Genomic DNA, 23,367 nt, shown 5'->3' with positions numbered 1-23,367 from the left:
TTTTTGAGTATGGAACCTGAGCAGTGACACAGGATACTGCACTCAAATGGGTATGTGCTTGGTTTAATGCTCTGTTGTCATCTCCTTGCTAGTAATTTTTTAACAAGGGGTCCCACATTTTCATTTTGCACTGCGTTCCATTAATTGTGTTGTGGGCCCTGATTGTATCTGTGTGGTGGAACGACTATACAATGGTATGCTGCTTAGCATCTCTTCCCAAGTCAGAGTTTAGGGTCCTCTGTTGGCAGCTTGAAATAGGACAAAGTGGACATCCTCAAACTTTGGAAATCAGAGGGCACATCAGTTCTAAAACTTTTACAAGCACACCACTGGACAGGCCACACTATATAAATGTAATGGTCATTCATGCCCACCAGCACACAGAACCCTGTGGATTTTGATAAAATGTCAGAATAGAAAAAGAAGGTCTTTGGGCATAGCAGTTTATTTTTCTTTGCACAGCAGTTTTGCATAGCATTTACTTGTGGCAATGAGGAAAAAAGGATGACCTCGACCTTGGCATTATTTCAACACCTAGATTCCAATCTCCCTTGATTGAAAACTGTCCCGTTTGAAATGTGTCACTCCAGGACTGTATAAGATGTCCGCCTAAATGGAGGTTTGCATCAGTTGATAAAGGCTTAGAAATCCGGGACCTTGAGCCTGCCTCCTCGGGCCAAGCCTGAGCTGCTACTTCCACCACTCTTCCTCTTGCCCAGGGAAGGAGGGAGCTTCCCGGGAGCACAGAGACGCAGTGGCCTGGGTGATCCTCCCCAACCACCAGGCTTGGAAAGATCACCCTCTCCCGGGATCCCCGGAGACTGCCTGCAATCAGCAGTGCCCAGTCATGGAGTTCGCCTGGCTGGACACGAGCTGGGCGAGGCCCTTGTACCTGGCGTTCGTGTTCTTCCTGACCCTGGGCCTGCTGCAGGCCATCAAGCTCTACCTGCGGAGGGCAGCAGCTGCTGCGAGATCTGCGCGCCTTTCCCGGTCCAACCCCGCACTGGTTCACCGGGAACCAGAAGGTAGACGGAAGGGCGGGGGGGCGAGGGAGGATGCTGGAAACGCGGAGGACGGAGAGGTGGCTGTGTCCTTCCCTTTCTCCATCCTCCCCTGCCGCACAGACCTCTCTGACCCAGCCTATGGCTCTCCGCGTCTTTTCCCTGTGCTAGTCTTGCTCCCTCACAGCCCTACAGGGAAAGGGACACACCCTGGAGCCATTAGACTGGAAGCTTCGGTGGCCCAAGGAGGCATTTCAATAGACTGAATCCGGAAAAAGAAAGCACTGTGTAACTCTGGACTATCTCTGCTTTCATCAATCTCTTGCACATATGTAGTGCATCTTTAAAAAGGTTCCATATGTATTGCTAAATTTTTTAAAGTATTATCCTAAATAATATTTGTTCATTTCAGAAAATGTGCAAAATTAGACGCAAAAGTTGCCAATCTTAGTGTTAGGTTTGAGTCCCTCAAGAAGCCAGACAGACCCAGCGAACAAAGGAGACGATTTATTAGTGGGGGAATAAGAGGGAAAAGTGGAGTCAACCAAGGGAGGTTAAGGCCCACTCGGTTGTTCTTAGGGCAGGGTTTTTAAGTGCAAAACCCCCACAAAGGGTAACTACATGGGGGTGTCAGAGTCTGATTTGCTAGAGCTGGTTGCTGGGTGCAGCTTCTGCTGACCATGGTTTTTGATACATCTTGTCAGGTTCAAGTTAAAGTTGCATCCTGTTATGCCGCATAGGTCGACCCCAGACCCCCATCTTAGCAGGACATCTGTTTGTCCTGGGTAGGGTCAGCAGGCAGTTTCCCAGGCAGGCCTTTTCCCAGGCTACAGTTTCCCACAGTACAGTTTTCCTGCCTGGTGACTTTCCATTCTTTCTAGGCCTACCTAGGTCTGTCATTTCTCTGTGCATTCCAACTAGAGAAAAGTAACTTTATTTCCTAAGATTCCTGTGAAGCACAGAACAACCCCAGCCAATCACTAAAGAAATACTGACTGGTTTAAATTTATAGTGTAGAGGAAGGCTGGTACCTTTTGGTTTACCCCGACTCTAAATCCACTCCCAACCCTGATTGCTTGTTTTATTAAAAATAAACTACTCGTTCTTTTCAATGCATTATATTCTACAAGCATGTAGAAAACAAAAGGTGGGTTACAAAGCACTCTTACACTAATACTAGCTTTTATAATTGCCCACGCATTTACCTTTAGTGAGATCTTTATTTCTTCACATGGTTTTGGATTTCTTCATGTGGCACACAGCTGACACACAGTTGTCTGAACTAGATTAAGATCGATTATGCACATCAAGCTACAATAAATCCTGTATTTTACCTTAGGCAATAATTTGGATGTCTTCCTTTTTTGAAACCTTTCACTAGTGTGGACTCTGGTCAAATGTGTTGAGTCCTTTTTCACACCGGCCTGGGGCATTTAGGCTGACTTCAAGGTAGGGAAGAATCACCGGCTAATTGAAATGTTTTCAGTTGTCAACAGTGGAGAGAGATCAGACTGGCCATGATGCAGTTTTTTGTTTGTTTCTTTGTTTGTGTTTGTTTGATTGGTTTTAGAGACTGGGGGTGGGGGAGGAGAAAAACAGGCAGAAAAACATAACTAGAACCAGGGATTGAGCTGGTAACCTAGGCATGTGCCCTAACCAGGAATCAAACAGGTGACCTTTCTCTTTGAGGGATGACACCCAACCAGCTCAGTCACACCAGTCAGGACTGTGATGCAATTAGTTTAAACAGTCTTCTTCCCTATCTCCCTGGTGTTTGTCAGGGTAGAATACTCATGGCAGTTCACTTACTGTAAGGATGTGATACTTGAGTAAGGGCTGCACAGGGGCAGGTGGAACAGTTCATAGGAAGAGATGGTACTAGCTGAGAGTTTTGCATTGGAGTTTCCTTCAAGTTTCACACACTTGTATAACTGAATCTCCTGCTGTTATGTGGCAAAAGAATTGAATTTTCTTCTTAGATGGAATTGGTGTGTATTTAGAGTGAAGCATTTACTATTAAGTCATTAAGGAAAAATCACTCACCAACAATTAGAGAGAGGAAAAGGGAGAGGGAATGGTGAGGAGGATGGTGGTCATGTTCAACCTGCTACTAGTTAGTTTTCCACATGGGAAAAAAATCTTTTGCAGTTTCCATATGCCACTCCTAATCCAAGTGTGTGACCTTGGCAGGTGAGGCAGGGTATGTGACTTGGCTCCCTTCACCCTCTCAGTTGGGAAAACAGCTCACAGTGTATGTCATTTGACAGAGACTTGGTCTGGGGATAGGACATGTATTTATATTGGGAAGATACGTAAACTATCCTTGTTTAGAATGTTTATACTCCAAGCTTAGAAATCCCAAGGAAAGCATATTCACCCACTTCCAGAAAAAGGGTCAGGGCCCCCTGCCTGATGACCTTATCCAAGCCTTGAACTCACTTTAGTCTGCACAAGCACATGAGTCTAGACTGGCTGGCATCTCTGATTTCCCTTGCTTTTTCCATTGCAGTTAGTTCTGGATGGTAACTTGGAGGAACTTGAGGAGGTTGTTGGAAAATACCCGTGTGCCTTTCCCATCTGGCTTGGGCCTTTTCAGGCATTTTTCTATATCTGTGACCCAGACTATGCAAGGACATTTCTGAGCAGAACAGGTAAGACAAGGAGTGACTCTCAGGAACTTCATCCTCCTAAGAGTGATATGCATAAGCCACCAGCAGGATTCCAAAGGAATTCTGCAGCAATGACTAGTATTGGGCCTTCAAGAGACACTGGAGTAAGTGTGAAGAGGTTTCCCACCAATCCTGAAGGGTATTCCCATGTCAGCCCCCCTGTCCCTGTCTAGTTCAAATTCTCATAGGCCCTTTTAGGTGACTGTATCTTAAAGCCCAGCTGGCACCACCAGATCACCAGAGGCTTTCTTTCCTTCTTTGGTTTTGTGACTTCAGTGTCAGCCACAGTCTCCACCCCCGGCCCCTTTCTTGCTCAGGAGTCTTCAGAGGGATTCCGAGGTAGCTCTGCCTATGCTGGTTCAGTATGTAACCCTGAAGACCAGATCATGACTTTACTCAGTCTAACCTCCTCAAAATGGTCCAAATTTTTGTGTTTTGCATATTTCTCAACTGTGTTTCCTTTTGGGAGCTGAGTCCTTTGACTCCCGCATCCAATTCTTTTTCAAGGCTTCCATGGTACATTATCTCATAGCACAGCATTTAAATGTCCAGTCTTTGCTCCATCAACTTTGTAAATTAAGGTCCAATATTTAAACCTTTCTTCCCTGTGCCATTGTCTCCATCACTCTTAGCAAAACCTCATAAAAGAAAACAGGCTTTCCCATGTTTCCTGTTTCCCCAGTTCTCTTGGATTGGTCTCATGGTCACCTCTTAAAGGGCTAGAGCTGTAAAACACATCCATGTTAGAGTTCATGAGAACCCCAATAGGCATTTGTACTTTACTTCCTGGTGTGTCTCCAACCCCTGTGGTAATAGGTAATTTGCTTTCCAAGAAACATATGATAGGTTGTCCCAACTCCTGTTCTGAAACTTTTGTAACCTATGAATAATCTCTATGTGTGTGGTAGGAAGTGTAAAGGTTGAGAAGATCTGGGTTTGTGTACCTGTCTGACTCATGGACCTCCTCTCTGATTCCTGAACTTAGACTTTGGCCATCTGCTTCAACCCCTGCACCTGCCAAGGGCTGCAGGGAGTAAGCCCTGGGCTTCATTTTGCTATTTGTGGTTAATGCAGGCAAATGAGGAGAATCTTCACTAACTTCGATAACTTTCCTCTAATGCTGTCTTTTGTTTCTGCTGGTTTACTCTGCAGATCCCAAGTCCAAGTACTTATACAAGTTCTTGATTCCATTAATCGGTATGTATGTTTAACTGAAAGGAGTGACGCACTCTCTTGCTAGAAGTCCCCTATCTATAGTAGAGAACTCCAAAGGAACTCAAGTCAGAATTCAAAAGCATTAAGAGTATGGTAGATCTACACTTCAGGTTATCTAGGGGGAAGGTCAAGAGGGCATGCTAAGGTCAACACAGCTCAACTTCCTAGGAAGCCTCCTTGTCCATTTCTCCCCCTAAAATCTCATTCTCAAGACATAAATGTGTGTATTGTCTCATTTTTGTCTTTCAAATTGCAGCTTCACCATCCACATTCTTTATGTTATCCTTTCTTCTCTCTTGTTTTCTTGTCTCCTTCCCTTTCTTTTTGGAGTTTCCTATTTCTGCATGCAAATCAGTACAATTTTGCCCCAAAGTACACTTTGGAAATATTCTATGAATAGATAAATTAAGACATTTAGTTATATATTTGATATTTATGTTAGAGGAAAAAAGAATTAAATGAAAAAATATGTGTTTTGGAGTTATAGCTACTTGGATTTGAATCCTGTCCCCCTCTTCCCACTGCCTGGTTGAGATGGTCTTTGGGAAGTCAATTTATCTCTCTAAGCCTCTGTTTCCTCACCTTTAAAAATAAGGAAGAGAGTCACATCTCCAGAGTGTTGTGAGAATTAAATGAAACACACATTCACGTATGGCATTGCAAGGCTGGTATGTTGTAAACCCCCAATGAATGATGGTCACTATATATCTATAAGCTTCAAGGTTCTTTTAAAGCCAAATCTTTAATGACCCCGCTGGTACAGAAGATTTCAGGCATTAGACTTAATGAGTGTTTCCACTTTGTATCATTTATGGGTGTGAAGCACAGCCTAGGGCTCAAGGAGGAGATACCTGGGAACATAATGGGAACTCTTGTCTAGTTCCTTGTGAATTTTAAGTTCACTGTGTAGTTTGAATTGGTTTAGAGAGAGAGATGATGAATATTTTCTGTGTTTCTATTGTCAGCTAGAGATCAAGCTGGGTGCTATAAACAAATAAACAAAACAATGAGGTAGATATTTATCACACTTGATTATTGAGAAAACCAAGCATCAGGAAGTTTAAGTGACTTGCCCAATAAATACATGGGTAGTAACTGATGATTTCAGGATGAACACTCTCATAAGGCTTCATAAAGTGGGGTTTTTCTGGCAATGCTAAATATGTTCATCCCAGATGTAAGCATCAAAATTTACTTCAATCTTAAAATATGAGCACAATTTGATATTCCACTATGTCATGTTTGGGTGTCATGGTCACCCTATGGTGTGTGTTCCTCACCTCTCCTTCACTATACCTTCTAATAAAATGCTTTTGTGCCTTTTATTTCTCAAGGAGAAGGACTACTGAATCTAAATGGACCCATATGGTTCCAGCACCGACGTGTAATAACTCCTGCATTTAATTTTAATATTTTGAAATCCCATGTCAATGTGATGACCCAGTCTGTGAACATAATGCTGGTAAGTGAAGGGATGCAGTGTTCTGATATGTTACGAAATACTTCCAATTGGAATTTGATTACTCATGTGTTTAGTGGGTAGTGAAACTCAAAGGAAGGTGATTGGTAGAAATTAACCAATGTACAAGTACCCACTAGCAACAGTTTGTATATATGCCTTTGCTATGGTTTGTTGGGTGATAAAAAAGATGAAGACCTGGTTGTCTGTCTTAGATGCATTTTGAGAACCTATAGAAATAAATCAAAGTAGTAAGACTCAAATGGTAAATGCTCTGGGTGACAGGTCAGAAAAATTGGAGGAGCTATAATAGCTTCAGATTCAGAAGAGACTCAGATTTATCATGAAACATGAGCTGGACTTGAATACGTGAATAATATGGATGAGGAATTTAGGCAGAGTGAGTTAGCTTGAACAAAGTTTTGGTGGTTGGAATGAACTTGCCTGATGGGCATAAATGACTGGACAAATGACTGTCTTTATTACAGTCACAGACGTGAATGTCCTCTTGTAGATAACAGAGGGTCATTAGGAGGTGACCTGCACTCTTCCAAGGGGACAGGAGGAGGATACAGAGGAATGTTCCTATGGGCAGTCCCTGATGCATACATGAATTCTATTCTAAAAGCCCCCTTGTACATGAAAGCATTTTAGATTGTACTTACTTAAAAATCATACAAGGAATGCATTAATATAGTATAATTTCATCATAAACATTCCTACAACACAAACAAAGCCAAAGTTTTTTCTGCCTTCATCAGCAAGCCTATTCCTTTCCACAAGAGAAACCTACTGATTGGCTGGGTTCTCAGCCTCCCTCACAAAGGTGAATCTAACCTCAAGTCTGCTGGAACTATGGTGCAAGTGAGTACCAGTGTGAGTTGTCCAGGCAGAGAACTTGAGGTACAGGTTAGAGTGGGAGAGGGCATGCTCTTCTGATTCAGGTGCTGTTCCATTTAACACACAATTGCGTATCACCCAGTGGTAGCATATGAGTTTATCTCCATTTCAATAAACATTTCTGTCTCCCTTACTTCTAGGTCTCACATTACCCCGAAATTCCTGTCAGAGCTCTTCCCTCTGCTGAATTGTGCCAAAGTGCCTCCAGCTTAGAGCCTCCACTTTGCTCTCATTTCTTGTAAACTCACTTTTGTACTCAGTAAAACTTACATAATTCAGGGTGAAAGCAATTGACTAACAGTTGACACTTAGGTAAAAGCAAGAAAACCATCTCTTTGCCTTTTCTTGTGTGGCCTTCAAATCCTTAGCATGTAGCTATAGGCAGAGGTGCTCAAGTGTCAGTTGATTTGAACTTACACATTGAGATTTATTTGTATTTTCACTTTAATGCCCCAAGTTTAAGTGTGCTTATGGTGGTTGAGAATAGTGATGGATGGGTTATGTAACTGTTTGGAAACTAAAGATGGAGGAAGCCCTGGGGAGCCCCTTGTAATTACAGGTCTTGTACCAGAGATTATCTGTTTTAATGGAACTCTGTTCTGTTTCAAAGCAGAGCTATGGAAATAATTGACAGGCCAATGATACTTAATTCAGCCATTTACTGGGTACCTCTTGTGTTCCTTGCTCTTTCTTACCCAGTGGGATGAGTGTTTTCCCTGTCCTAATTCCAAGTAAAAAGCTTATTTGCCTGTGTGGATTTTGGCTCCTGCTAGGTCAGGTTTGTCTCTATTTCAGCTTAAGGACAGGGTCAAGGAGAGGTCTTCAGATACAGACACTTTGATAGTGATGTTGTTCATCTTGACTTTCTGTATCAGAGTAAATGGGAGAAGATGTGCGGCACTCAAAATACACTTGTGGAGGTCTCTAGGGACATCAGCTTGATGACTCTGGATACACTCATGAAATGTACCTTCAGCAAAGAGACCAATTGCCAGATAAACAGGTCAGTAACAGGAGGGCAAAAAAGACACTTGTTTGCCATCATCTAAGTCACTTATTGACATTTATCCCCACTTTCTCTCCAGCTCCCATGATGAATATGTCAACGCACTATTTGAAGGCTCCAAAATTGTCTTTAAACGCTTGTACACTTTCTTGCTTCACCATGACATGATTTTCAAATTCACCACAGCTTACCGCCGCCTACAGAAGATAGCCAACATTCTGAATCAGTACACAGGTATTTCTAAGGTCTGAGTTACCCAAATGTATCCTTTGTCATAACCGTGTTGTGTCTGCGTACAGGAGCAGGCCTCAGAGTGAAAACAGAAAGCATTCTTGTTCTTAATGGAGCTTTGATATGGACATTGCTCCAATGGAATGCAAGTCCTTTAGAAGAGCTTGCTACATCCACAGTCATGGTCTTATGAGAAGTTTTCAACATTATATAATTTTTGTTTTGCACAACTCTTATTAACACAAATATAATATAACAGGTGGGTACTTACTATTTCAAAATGTAAATGGCATTTAGCTTTTTGCACCATGATTGCAGTAGTAATGAAAAGTGAAAAACATTCATGTAACATAGGAATGATTAGGGGAAAAGAATAAATGGGGACATATGTTCAAAAAAGGGGAAAATGAGGAGTAGTCCAATGGGTGTAAAGTTTGAGTTATGGAAGATGACTAAGTTCTAGAGAGCTGCTCTACACCATGGTGCCTATAGTTAACAATACTGTATTGTACACTTAAAAGTGTGTTAAGTGTGTACACTCAGCATAAACATTCTTACTAGAATGAAAAAAATAAAATGAAGTTAAAAAAAGAATGGTTCAAAATAGCTTTAATGAAACACAAACCTTAAAGTGAAAGAGATTGACTGTTCTAAGCAATTCAACATTACTTTTAATGAACACCATAGTACAGAATGCTTACCAAGCAGTTAATTCATCCTACTTTAGCCCCAGCACTTACCAGCAGTGTGACTTTGGGCATGTTATTTACAGCTTTCCCACAGTCTCATCTGTAAAATGAGGATAAAAGAGGACCTAGCTCATAGGTTTGTGGTAATGATTAAATATATTAATATATTTTAAGTATTTCAGACAGTTCCTGGAACAGCATAAATGAAACATGAAATATATTTTCCCCTAGGAAATTTGCAAGACACACCCTTTATCAGATAGTTCTTTGGTGAAAATCTTCCATTCACTACGTTGCTTTTTCATTTTGTTTGTTGTTTATTTTGCTGTGCAAAAATTTATTTGTTTGATATAGTCCTATTTTTTTATTTTTTTATTTTGTTTTTTTCCCCACGCAGAATAATCGGAAAACATATTACTAAAAGCAATGTCAGAGAGTTTACCACCTATGTTTTCTTCTGTCAGTTTTATGGTTTCAGGTCTATCATTTAAGTCTTTAATCCATTTTGAGAAGTTGTTCTAGTTTCATTTTTTTGTATGTATCTGTCCAGGTTTCCCAAAGCCAATAACTGAATAGACTCTTTACCCCATTGTATATTTTTGCCTCCTTTTTTACAGATTAATCAATTATTTAGGCATGGGATTATTTCTGGGCTCTCTATTCTGTTCCATGAATCTATGTGTTTGGTTTTGCCAGTATCATGCTGCTTTGATTACTAGAGCTTTCTGGTATAGTTTGATATCAGGTAGAGTGGTACCTCCAATGTTGTTCTTTCTCAAAATCATTGTTACTATTTGACGTCTTTTGTGGTTCCTTATATATTTTGGGATTATTTATTTTAGTTTAATAAAAAATGCCATTAATAGTTTGATTAGGATTGCATTAAATCTATAGATTGCTTTGGTCAGCATGAACATTTTAAAGATGTTAAATCTTCCTATCCATGTGCACAATATATGTTTCCATTTATTTGGATCTTCTTCAATTTGTTTCTTCAGTGTTTTATAATTTTCCAAGTACATGCATTTTACCTCTCTGGTTAAATTTATTTCTAGGTATATTATTTTTATTAGCTTTAAATGGGATTGTTTTCTTAACTTCTCTTTCTGATAGTTCATTATTGGTATATAAAAATGCAACCAATTTCTGAATAGTAATTTTTCATCCCATGACTTTACTGAATTTATTGGTCAGTTCTAAGAGTTTCGTTTCTTTGTGAGTGTGAAATTTTTAGGATTTTTCTATATATGGTGTGATGTATTTACAAATAATGGCAGTTTTACTTCTTCCTCTCCATTTAGAATGCCTCTTATTTCTTTTTCTTGTATGATTGCTATAGCTAGGACTTTCAGTGTTATTTTGAATAGAAGTGGTGAAACTGGGCATCCTCATCCTGTTTCTGATTTTAAGGGAAATGCTTTTTCACCTTTTCACTGTTGAGTATTATGGTAACTGTGGGTTTGTCATATTTGGCCTTTATTGCATTAAGGTATGTTTTTCTCTGTTCCTACTCTGCTGAGAGTTCTTGTTATAAATGAATGCTGGATTTTGTCAAAAGTTTTTCAGCATCTATTGGTATGATCACATAATTTTTATCTTTCATTTTGTTTATGTGGTGTAGGTATTAATTGATTTGCAAATGTTGTACTGACCTTGCATCCCAGGAATAAATCCCACTCGATCATGGCATATGACCTTTTTAATGTATTGTTGAATTAAGTTTGCTAGTATTTTGTTGAGGACTTTTTGTATCTATGTGAATCGGGGATATTGGCCTCTTTTGTAAAGTCTTTGTGTGCTTTTGGAATTCCAGTAATGTTGGCTTCATAAAATGAGCTTGGGTGCTTTCTCTCCTCTTCAGTTTTTAGGAATAGTTCAAGAAGGTTAGGTGTTCTTCTTTGAATGTTTGGTACAATACACATATGAAACCATTTGGGCATTTGTTTTTTGGGGGGAGGGAGATTTTTTATTACAGCTTTGATTTCCTTAGTTGTCATCAGTCTGGTCAGATGTTCTTCTTACTTCAATCTTGGAAGATTTTATGTTTCTAGGAATTCATGCGTTTCTTCTAGGTTGTCCAGTTTGTTGGCATATAACTGTTCATGGTGTTTTCTTATAACCCTTTGTGTTCTGTGCTGTCAGTTGTCACTTCTCATCTTTTATTTCTGACTTTATTTATTTGAATTCTTTCTTTTTTCTTGATGAGTCTGGCTAAAGGTTTATGAATTTTGTTTATCTTTTCAAAGAATCAGCATTGGCTTCATTGATCTTTTGGATTGTTTTTTAGATTCTATTTCCTTTATTTCCACTCTGATCATTATTATTTCATCCTTCTACTCATTTTGTGCTGTGATAGTTGTTCTTTCTCTTGTTGCTTTAGGTGTAAGTTTAGATTATGTATTTGATATTTTTCTTGTTTCTTGAGTAAAGCCTATATTGCTATGAGTTTCCTTCTTAGAACCACATTGGCTGTGTCCCATAGTTTGGAGTCATTATGTTTTCATTATAATTTTTCTCAAGGGATGTTTTGATTTCATCCTTCATCTTGTTAACCCATTCATTTTTCAGTAGCATGTTATTTAACTTCCATGTTGGTGTGATTTTTAGTTTTCTTCTTGTACTTGATTTCTAATTTCATACCATTGTGATCAAAGAAACTGTCCAATATGATTTCACCTTTCTTAAACTTATTGGGACTTGTTTTGTGGTCTAACATGTGGTCAATCCTAGAAAATATTCCCTGTGTGCTTAAAAACAATGTACGAGAAAAAATATTCTGCTTGCTTTGGGGTGAAATATTTTTAAAATATCTGTTAAATTCCTCTAGTCTAATGTGACATTTAGGGCCACTGATTCCTTGTTGATTTTCTGTCTGGATGATCTGTCCATTGCTGTCAGTAGGGCATTAAAGTCCCCTACTGTGACTGTATTACTGTTGGTCACTCCCTTTATATCTGTCATTAGGTGTTCTTGTATTGTGTGCATAAATGTTTACAAGGGTTATATCCTCACGTTGGATTGATCCTTTATCTTTGTGTCATGTTACTGCATTTCTTTTAAAGTCTATTTTGTCTGATACAAATATTGCTACCTTATGTCTGCTTTTGAACTCTGCATCCAGTAGCTTCTTTACCTTCATTTTTACTTCTTTTTCTGAAGATTTCTTTTGTTCTGTCATTTGGAGAATGTTTCTTTTCCCCCTACTTTGTCTGCCTTTTTGTGTCTCTCTCTGTATATTGCATAGATCTGCTATGTCTCCCAATCTTCTTATCATGGTCTTATGTAGTTGATGTTTTGTGGGACTCGGTGGCACACTTTTCCTGATCACCTGAACCGGGTGCACCTGGAATGCTTTTGCATGGGTTCTGTGAGTTCTCTTGTTGTAACTGAATCTTAGTTGCTATTGGCCCATCCTTGTCTTTCCCAGTTCTTAACTACCACCTATGGATGTGGGACCAAGTGGTTTCTTGTCTCAACCCCTCCAACCGGTCTCCTTTTTTTTTTTTTTACTTTTTTTATTCTTGTTCAAGTATAGTTGTCTCCATTCCCCACCACTACTAACCACCCCCAAGCCATCCCCATCTCCCACTCCGATCCCAACCCCCCTGGGTTTTATCCATGTGTCTCTTATAGATGTTCCTGAAAACACTTCCCTCTTTTCCTCTCATTATCCCCTCCCACCGCCCCCTTCTGTCACTTTGTTCTTTTTTTCTTTTATATTTATTTATTTACATTATTTTATTGTTCATTTACAGTTGTCTGCATTTTCCCCCTACCACTCTGCCCTACCCCAGACAAAACTACCTCCCTCCCTTGCTTCCACCCTCCCCCTTGATTTTGTCCATGTGTCCTTATAGTAGTTCCTGAAAACTCTTCCTCCCATTGTCCTCCCTCCTCTGCTCTGGCTCTTGTTAGAACATTCTTAATTTTAATGTCTCTGAGTATATTTTGCTTGCTCCTTCTTTATGTCCTTAGTTATAAGAGTTCTATTTAGCTAACCTTCATTCTCAAGGTTAGTTCTTCTGTAATTTAGTTGTAATTTTGAGGTGGTGATGGGAAGAGGCAAGCACAGCATTTGCTTACTCTACCATGTTGACTGGAAGCATCTGTCTCTGGAACTTTGATCAAAAACTGTCATTCAGGAAGTAAAAGACAGAAAACTGTACTTGAACAATAATTAGAATTAAATAATTTTTTTAAAAATGTCATTTGGTGGGAAAATAAACATCTGCAAAAATTTAAATCTCTTTAAATAGGTATACCCACCCTGACCTCAGAAAATTAGGCAAGATTTGAAGCTATGATGGACCATGACTTCCTCTACATTTTATTTTATTTCGATTTACTTTGTTATCACTTTAGTAATGGGAGATTATTATTCTACCACAGAGCTGATAATCCAAGGTCGAAGGCAATCCCTCAAGGATAAGAAGGAACAGAGTAACACCAAGAAGAGGACGCACCAGGATTTTCTGGATATTATCCTTTCTGCCCAGGTAAATCTTTCAAATTTCTGAGCCTGCTCATATGTCCAGATAATTGTGTGGGTAGGTGGATGAGTGGAAGGAGAGGAGAGAAAAGCAAAACTGATCAACTAAATTTAACAATGCTTTTGAGCTGATGGGTTGGCTCCATAAAATTTGAGGTAAAGATAGAATTCTGCAACTTTGTCACTAGAGAAAATCAGATAAGGCTAAATATTTTTATTGATCTGATGGGTTTGGTGACTACCAGAAAGATCCATGATAGTTTAGTAAAATAAGAAAATGTGTCACAGAGTAAGCTGATAAAATATTGATGATGAGGTGCTGGAAAATCTGGATAATTGTGTCAGGATGATTGTAGGAACTCTTTGCAAGGCCCACTTTCCTTACCTAACTTTGGTCCTGTTTTATGCTCTGAGCTCCAAACATCTATAAGCTGAAATTGCATGAAAATATCTCTATTGTACTTTCTAGGCTGAAAATCCCAACAGCTTTTCAGATACCGACCTGCATTCTGAGACAAACACATTCATGGTGGCAGGACAAGATACCGTAGGAGGGGCCATTGCCTGGCTGCTCTACCACCTGGCTCAGAACCCTGAGCATCAGGAGAGATGCCGGGAAGAGATCAGGGGCATCCTGGGGGATGGATCTTCTATCACCTGGTAAGATCTGCCTCCCTAGACATTTCATCCTGGGTTTCCTCCTGGGATTTTGTTTCATTCTTTTGTCTTCTGGTACACTGCTGACTGTAGTGCTTTAAAGCTTGTGTATGTGGCAGCAGAAGAGGCAGGCTACAATTCTGCTCTTTTTCTAAGGGGCTCAAAGTTATCCCTTTGCATTTTGCAAGCCAGGTTCATGCATTCATAAGTTATGTTTCATTATTTTTATATTCAGTAGTGTGTAAAATGTCTTATTTCTTTCTTTCACCCAGTTTCTGGTGCATTGCAAATGGGACTTGATCCTTAGACTTGCTGCATGTAGAGCTTGAGTGGTAGGACTCACTCAAGTGGGGCTCCTCTTCTGAGAGACTTGAGTGAACATCTGAGTCATTTAAGCCTCAATGTAGACATTCTCTCCCATCTCCTTATTCATTTCCTCAGGTTTAGCATTAGACTTTGAACATAGTACTAAATGTTGTAAACTGATGTTGAATTTACTAAATATGGATTGAGGACATGTTAAGTACTGAGGCATTAAAAAGACATTCAAGATATATTATGAGTCCTACCCTCAATGAGCTCACACCCTAACACAGGAGACAAAACTTCCATACAGATAATTGCAGAATAGTATGGTAAGGGTGAGAGAGATGTGCTGGCTACCACAGAGACTTAGAAAGACAGGTTCCTAAGTGGATATGGGGGCTCAGGGAGACTTCCTGGGAGATCTGATGCTTCAGGTGCCTCTTATAGGATGGGTAATAGTTAGCCAGGTGAAAAACAACTTTATTTTGCTAGACTTGAGCATATCTTGCTGTTAATGAAGCCCAGGTTTATGAAGCCTCTTAAATATGCTGTTTGCAAAGAACACACATGTCCCTGATATAAACCACATTCTTCATCCTAGGTAGATAATTCATATATTCTTGCTTTTTGGTCAAATGGGTAGAAATATAGATATGCTAAAGGCAATGCAGTCCCATGGTTAGGGGGGAAATATCACATTTTAAATGCAACACTCAGCTCAGTTAGAACATTTGTAAAGGAAAAATTGAATTTATATGAGTATTATTGAAATCTTCCTTTTTATAAGAAAGTAATAGATATTTCCTAGCATAGATTAAAGGATTGAACTCTATAGCACAAAATGCAGTGTTGGTTAGTCATTTTTATTCATTCATTGCATTTAAAAAACTGTATAGTATCTCCCAAAATTAATTAGATATTTTAACCTTGATTATTGGGGCTATATTTACAACTCAAAGAATGACCTTTCTCATTCTTATTTGGCTTATGTGAAATGTGAAAAACAATAAAGAAATCTTTCCAGGTGAGAATATAAAGTGCAAAGGATCTTTTAAAAATTATTTTATTGTTGTTCAAGTACAGTTGTCTGCATTTACCACCCACCGCTTCCCAGCCATCCTCACCTCCCTCCCCTGATTCCAGCCATGCTTGGTTTTGCCCATGTGTCTTTTATAGTTGTTCCTGAAAACCCTTTCTTCCTTTCCCCCCTTATTCCCTTGCACCTCCCCTCTGATTATTGTCAGTTTGTTTTTTATTTCAGCGTCTCTTATTATGTATTTGCTTACTTGTTGGTTAGTTTCCAGTTAAAGGGGAGATCATATGGTATTTGTCTTTCACAGGCTGGCTTATTTCACTTAGCATAATGCTATCCAGTTCCACCTATGATGTTGCAAAGGGTAGGAGCTCCTTCTTTCTTTCTGCTGCGTAGTATTCCATTGTATAGATGTACCATCGTTTTTTGATCCATTAATTTACTGATGGGCACTTAACCCTCCTATCTTCAATCCTTAAGCCATCCCTTACACATTCTTCATTTGTATGATGAGCTAAGTGTTACAAAACTGGTTTTCAGAAGTCTCTGGAGCAAATACTTTACCAGTACCTTAGCACCTCACTTTATTTTTATTTTTTTATATATTTTATTGATTCTGTTATTACAGTTGTCCAATTTTCTTTTCTCCCTTTATTCCCTTCCACCCTACACCCCTCCACCCACCAGCATTCCCCAACTTTAGTTCATGTCCATGTGTTACACATATAAGTTCTTTGGCTTCTCCATTTCCTATACTATTGTTACCACCACCCCCTCTGTCTATTTTTTTGTACCTACCATGTATGCTTCTTATTCCCTGTACCTTTCCCAACCCTTATTCTCCCTCTCCCCCTCCCTGTTGATAACCCTCTATGTTATCTCCATTTCTGTGATTCTGCCCCTGTTCTAGTTGTTTGCTTAGTTGTTTTTGTTGTTGTTTTTTTTTTAGGTTCAGTTGTTGATAGTTGTGAGTTTGTTGTCATTTTATTGTTCATACTTTTGATCATCTTCTTTTTCTTAGATAATTCCCTTTAATATTTCACATAATAAGGGGTTGGTGATGATGAACTCCTTTAACTTGACCTTATCTGGGAAGCATTTTACCTATGCTCCTGATTCTAAATGATAGCTTTTCTGGACAGAGTAATCTTCGATGTAGGTCCTTGTCTTTCATTGCTTTGAATATTTCTTTCCAGCCCCTTCTTGCCTGCAAAGTTTCTTTTGAGAAATCAGCTGATAGTCTTATTGAAACTCTTTTGTAAGTAACTATCTCCTTTTCTCTTTCTGCTTTTAAGGTTCTCTCCTTCTCTTTAATCTTGGGTAATGCGATTATGATGTGCCTTGGTGTGTGTCTCCTTGGATCGAACTTCTTTGGGAATCTCTGAGCTTCCTACACTCTCAGGAAGTGTATTTCCTTTACCAGATTAGGTAAGCTCTCTTTCATTATTTTTTTCAAATAAGTTTTCAGTTTCTTGGTCTTCCTCTTCTCCTTCTGGTACCCCTATGACTTGGATGTTGGGGTGTTTAAAGTTGTCTTGGAGGTTCCTAAGCCTCTCCTCATTTTTTATTCTTGTTACTTCATTATGATCCTGTTGAATGTTTGCTTTTTCCTTCTGGTCCAAACTGTTAATTTTGAGTCCCAGTTTCCTTACCATCATTGTTGGTTCCCTGTACATTTTCCTTTATTTCACTTTGCATAGCCTTCACTTCTTCCTCTATTTTGTGACCATCTCAACTATTTCTGTGAGCATCCTGATTACCAGGGTTTTGAACACTGCATCTGATAGGTTGGCTATCCCTTCATCATTTAGTTCTATTTTTGGACCTTTGATCTGTTCTTTCACTTGGGCCATATTTTTTTTATTTACATTTGTCATGACATTAATTTAATTTATTTAGAAAATAAGCAAACTAAAGAAAGCTTGGGGGATGGACTTGTATGTTACTGAAAGGGGGCATGGGTTTTAAAACTTGAAAAATACTCTTGTACAGCATTCTGCCAGGTCCACTATGTAATGCTTTAGGAGTTGGGGATTTTCATATAAATATTCCAGTTGAGGCATATTTTTTTTTGCCTCCAATGTAGGAAGGAGTAAAGCCCTAGCTATTCGCCAGGGAGGCACAACCCACATTGCTGTGTTGTGGTGCTATTTGTAGGAGAGGGATCAGAGAGGGAACAAAATTGCTTGCCTGGCTCTTGGCTGGCTTTCAGTCTCTTCCACCCCTTCCCACAGGCAAATTGTGCCCATCTGGTACTGGCCTTGCTGGTGGGTGGGTTTGTTTGTTGAGAGCCCTGTGGGGCTCTCCAACAAACTATCCTGTGAGGCTTGGGGTTTCTCCTGCAGCCACAACTCCCACAGCTTTTTACAGTCAGAGGTTTTCAGGCTTTATTTCCTCAAGCTAGAACCGTGGATTGTGTGGCCTGTCTCTCTCCCTAGTTTTTCTCCTAGTTTATCCCTATGCAAATGTTGGGCCACCTAGCCCACCAGCCACCTCCTTACCTTCCCTGGTCCACCAGCAGCCACCTTGCTGGGAATCCTCTATGACCTGGCTTCCTGTCTTCACCCCTCCTACCAATCTGGATGAATGTTTCTTCTTTAACTCCTTGGTTGTTGGACTTTTATACAGTTTGCTTTTCTGGCAGCTCTTGTTATTTCTTATTTTTAAATTTGTTGTGGCCCTTCTGTTGGTTGTGCAAGGAGGAAAAGTATATGTACCTAACCTCCATCTTGTTGAGAGTACCTCACTTTATAATGAGGATATTTGGCACCTGTCTGGTTCTTCTTCCTCTGGGACCTCAGTTGACCCTAAGGCAGGGGTCCCATTTTGACATTCTGTCACATAACCAGATGGAAAAAGAGTTTTAAGCTGAGGATGATATTGACCAGGGACAATTATAAAGAAGAAAAATTAGCATTTATAAACTGGATATGAAGTCTGAGTTTCTTCCTCCTTCCCTTGTATTCACAGGGACCAGCTGGGTGAGATGTCATATACCACAATGTGTATCAAGGAGTCACTCCGACTGACACCTACAGTCACAGCCATTTCCAGAGAACTCAGGAAGCCCATAAGCTTCCCAGATGGACGCTCCTTGCCTGCAGGTCTTTGCATTATTTCCTTAAGCAGTTACTAGAGATGGTGGGATCCTAGGAATCACAGTAAAAGACCAGTGGGTTTTGCAACCCTTGGAGAAGTCAAAAGACAATCCTAAAGACACTGGTTAAGGTTGGGCACCTATTCAGTAAGAGCTCAGTGGGCATTACCTTGATCACATGGTGGTTGCAGAGACTTTCCCAAAGGCACATAACCATTTGCAGCAAGTTATACCCAGAGCCTGTGTTCCCAGAATCCAAACCCAGGGTTTTTCCCTTCTGGGACATTGTTTTTAATACAATGCTTGTTTGGTTGAGTTTGAGACCCAGGTGAGACTTCATGGGAGATGAACATCATTATTTATCTAGAAGACCCAAGGAAAGTTTTTGGCTTCTTCATCATCATCATATCACCCTAATAAATGAGCATCACTTAATACTTTACATAGAGTCTTCAAACATTTTATCTCATTTTTCCCTGGAACATGATCTTAGCAAACACTTTTATAACCTTTCCTCTTTCAAATACTTTTGCAATAGCCAAAATCTCACTGGGGGGGGGGCAGCGCACAATGAGCAGAGCTAGAATTCATGCTGAGGTCCCCTGCCCAGAGACGAGGGCTCTCCAGGACAACACAGGTTTCCGTGCAGAGTGAGTGAGAGGCAGAATGTCACATGAGACATGCTTCACACATCTTCTTTTGTGTTCTATTTATTCTTTCCCTTGGAAACAAGCCCACAGAGTTGCTTGTAGTAGACACCAACAATCTGTTACTTACTGGGATGTTGTTGACAGATCAAAAATCAATTTACCAGAATTACTTCTGGTAGCCAAATAATCCTAAATTCTCTCTCTGCTGTCTTTTTTTCTTTTTAATCCCCCAACTACATAAATATTTGCAAAAATTCCCCACCCTCTGTATAGGAACGGCACCAACAGAAATTGTCCTTGGATATGTATGAGGGAGTTACGGTTCTGTTCTTATGTCCCCAAACTGTCTCCACTGGGTGCTTTATAATCCTTTTAGTCCCTCTCTATGAATGATTTCATTTTCCCTACTTCACTCACCTGCAATCATCTGGGGTCTGAAATTCTTAATTTCCTAAATGGCCCTAAAGCAAGAGTAGTAATGCTGGCAATTTGGTTATGCACAAAGGAAACTGTAAAGTGCTTCTTTTAAGAAAAAATGTGAGAGTTTCATAACCTGAATTTGCTATGATCTTCCATTAACATAAATATTTTATTTGTGGAATTGTGAAGATGGAAAAAGAAATTTGTGCTAGATTTTCCGTTGCACTTCAAACTGCAAAAGTTATGGCCAAAATGCATAAACAGTGCTAGTTAAGATGGACAAGACTTTAAATTTGTGGGTAAAAGACATGAACAGAAAACAAGTTCTGATTGATGGTAATGTGGTGTGCCAGAAAGCATGAGCCTATATGGAGACTTCTCCAAGGTGTCCCCTGAAATGAGTGACATTCAGCCATTTCCTGAAAGCAAAATATGGCTATATGAACTCAGGAATAGGTTTGGCATCTTTAATATCACATCAGAAGAAGAAGAAGTGTGAGTACAGTACAAGGAGATATTTTGAGGGAGAGAGAAACCACATTCACATAACATCTATTATAATATATTGTTATAATTGTCCTATTTTATTGTTAGTTGTTAATCTCTTACTATGCCTCACTTGTAAATTAAACTTTATCATAGGTATGTATGTACAGATATAATCATGGTACAATGTGGGGTTCAGTGCTATCCTCAGGTTCAGGGTTTCACTAGGGAGTCTTGGAGCATATCCCTATTGGGAAGGAAGGACTAGAGTATAAACAATTTTCAGAACTAACAGAAAACATAAGCATGTTTGACACAATACCAATTGCTCTTTAACACAGAATCACATATTAAGTCATTGCTTTGAAAACTAAGGTGCCATCAAGCCTGATCTTTCCATGGGGCCTTCACTACTAGCATCAGCTACAGCACACAGCTCTGCCAGGAGCCAGCTCCTTCCCTTCTGGAAGAAAAGTCTTAGTGAAGAGACTTTAGGTATAACAATAGCCCACTTCTTGCTGTTCTTTCTGCAATCAATTCTGTCTTTTTGCTTCTCAGGAATGACAGTGGTGCTCAGTATTTGGGGTCTTCACCGCAACCCTGCCATCTGGGAAAACCCCAAGGTATGACTGTCTTACACATAAATACTTCAGAGAGCTAGTGCTATACAATTCACTTTCTGTTAGCTAGGCATGGAAGTGGCAAATGATACAGCAAACAAAAATAAACATAAAAACCAAAAATGTAAAAGTTTTCCACTAAGGGAATACTTGTCCTTTCCCCCATTCCTACTTTATCTCTGCTTTGAATGAACAAATTGGCATAATGTCACACAGGCTGCCCTAAATGGCCACAGCCAGTTACTTAACAGGCTCTAGCAAGCACTTACCTAGATGTCTGCAAGAGTGTAGATGGTCAGCAGTAATTCAGGTGACTCAAACTCCCTTTTGCTGGAGGTAACAATCCCGAATCTGGCAGGTAATCAATGATCCCCTCAAGTTGGGCATTTGAGGCGAGTTTTATGAAGGAACTATTGATAAAAGTATGGGTTGGGGGTTTGGGAAAAGCAAAATGGAGCAAACAACTGCCACAGTGCTTACCACTGCTAGGCCTGATGAGATGTGGGAGAGAGGGTTACAAACCTGGAGAAAGAGAGCTCCCAGGGAAGGCCATCAGACAAGAGTGGTAGCTGTCAGTAGAGCATGCAGCCAACCTGAGACAGCCTGGCAGAGAAGGACCCAGGGAATAACTACCCCAAATGCTCTCTCCTCCCACCCTCCTATCAATGCCTTTTCTAACCCTAACCCAACAGGATGACACATGGGTCAGCTTCCTAGAGCCCAGAGCAGGGAGGAGAGAGGACCTGGAGAGGCAAAAAGTAGATGGGTAGCATACCTGAGTTCCTTGATTCAATGTTCTGAAAAACTTGAAACTCAACCTGTGTGGATGCTTCCTCTTATACAACTGCTGGGGTTAAAGTTGGGTTACATGTAATGGGAAGTTGAACTGCATAGCTCAGTAACAACTGATCACATAGTCATTTTCACTTGACTTCTCAGTAGGTGCTCTCTTACCTCTGAAGTGAAAAATAATACGACTGGACATAGTGTTTGTGCTTTCCCCTGACTTAGTCTTGGTAACACGCTAGTGAATTGGAAAGCCAGACAGGGTCATAGTTCTAGAATTGCACTGTCCAGGGTGGTCGCCATTAGTCACATGGCTACTGAACACTTTGAAATGTGGGCAGTCCAAACTGAGACATGCTAGAAAAATTCACACTGGAGTTTGAACATGCATGAAAAAATATGAAATATTTCTTTAATAATTCTTTATATTAAGTAGATGTTAGAATGATAATATTTTATATTAAATAAATTCTATTATTAGTTCATTTTCCCCTTCAAAACTGTGACTGCTTGGACATTTGAAATTATACCTGTGGTTCACAGCATATTTTCTTTGAATTTCTTTGAATGTTGTTAATGGTGCTGGGGGTGCCCTCTTATTTCAGGTTTTTGACCCCTCGAGGTTCTCTCCAGAGAATTATAGTAAGAGACACACCCACTCCTTCTTGCCATTCTCAGCTGGACCAAGGTGAGGACAACTCAAAACTGTTAAAAATTACACAAAAATATTTACTTGGACACAGTATTTTTCCTTTAGTCCCTCAGCTCTATACATTCTTCCATGGAACCCCTTTTTCTCACCTGACCATGAAGAGGTCTTGGTGCCTTGCTGAGCCTCTGAGATGGCCAGTCAGTCTCACAAAGCATACCCCATTCTCTATCATATCCTGTATGGCTTCGCCTCAGCAAGCCTTCCCATGATACAAGCTGTTGCTTGTAGGCTTAATAGAGTCCACCCCCTATGCAGATGGGCTGCCTTTATTCTTTTCTAAAAATAGAAATTTTTAAAATCTCAGCTTGATTGATGTATAATTAACATGTTGACATTGTAAGACCTTCAAAGTGTACATCATACTGTTTTCATATAGATATGCACTGTGGAAAGATTCCTCCCCATCCAGATAATTATCACATCCTTCACCTCACATATTTATTTTTGTGTCTGTGTGTGTGTGAAATATGCACTATTGTACAATCATAGTTTACCTCCTTAGCAAATTACAATTATACAATACAGTGCTACCATTGTAGTCACTATGTTTTACATCAGGTCCTCCCAAGAGAAACAATTCCATGAGCAAGTCCAGGTACCACCTGGTTTATGGAGGTTGTCACATTGAGGCCTCCCAGGTCACATTCTTACAGGAAACAAGTAAACACAAAGCACCAAAGTCCATATGGCATTTGGAATGAAAATGTTCCTTTATTGTGAACATCAGACTTGTTATTCCATGATCTTATGGATTTTCTCTTGGTGTCCACAGGAACTGCATTGGGCAGCACTTCGCCATGATTGAGTTAAAGGTGGCCATTGCCTTGATTCTGCTCCGCTTCAAGGTGGCTCCGGACCCCACCAGGCCTCCTTCCCCCTCAGTTCAGATTCTCCTGAAAACCAAGAATGGGATCCATTTGTACCTGAAAAAAATTTCCTAA

General features: G+C 39.9%; 1 protein-coding gene across 1 annotated transcript; it reads left to right on the top strand.

The window, feature by feature from the left end:
- The first annotated feature begins 729 nt into the window (after positions 1-729).
- LOC123823289 (cytochrome P450 4X1-like) lies at positions 730-23,367 on the top strand. Its single transcript, XM_045845863.1, is given in 13 exon segments — positions 730-955; positions 957-1,025; positions 3,511-3,652; positions 4,823-4,867; positions 6,220-6,347; positions 8,120-8,247; positions 8,330-8,484; positions 13,560-13,666; positions 14,129-14,319; positions 18,626-18,759; positions 20,867-20,931; positions 22,320-22,402; positions 23,199-23,367. Coding segments are annotated over 13 exon segments (1,524 nt in total). The 5' UTR covers positions 730-847.

This window comes from Phyllostomus hastatus, unplaced genomic scaffold (genome assembly GCF_019186645.2).
Source record: "Phyllostomus hastatus isolate PE091 unplaced genomic scaffold, TTU_PhHast_1.1 phas_contig_488, whole genome shotgun sequence".
Classification (NCBI taxonomy): Eukaryota; Metazoa; Chordata; class Mammalia; order Chiroptera; family Phyllostomidae; genus Phyllostomus; species Phyllostomus hastatus.
This window is presented reverse-complemented; position numbering and strand designations above follow the sequence as displayed.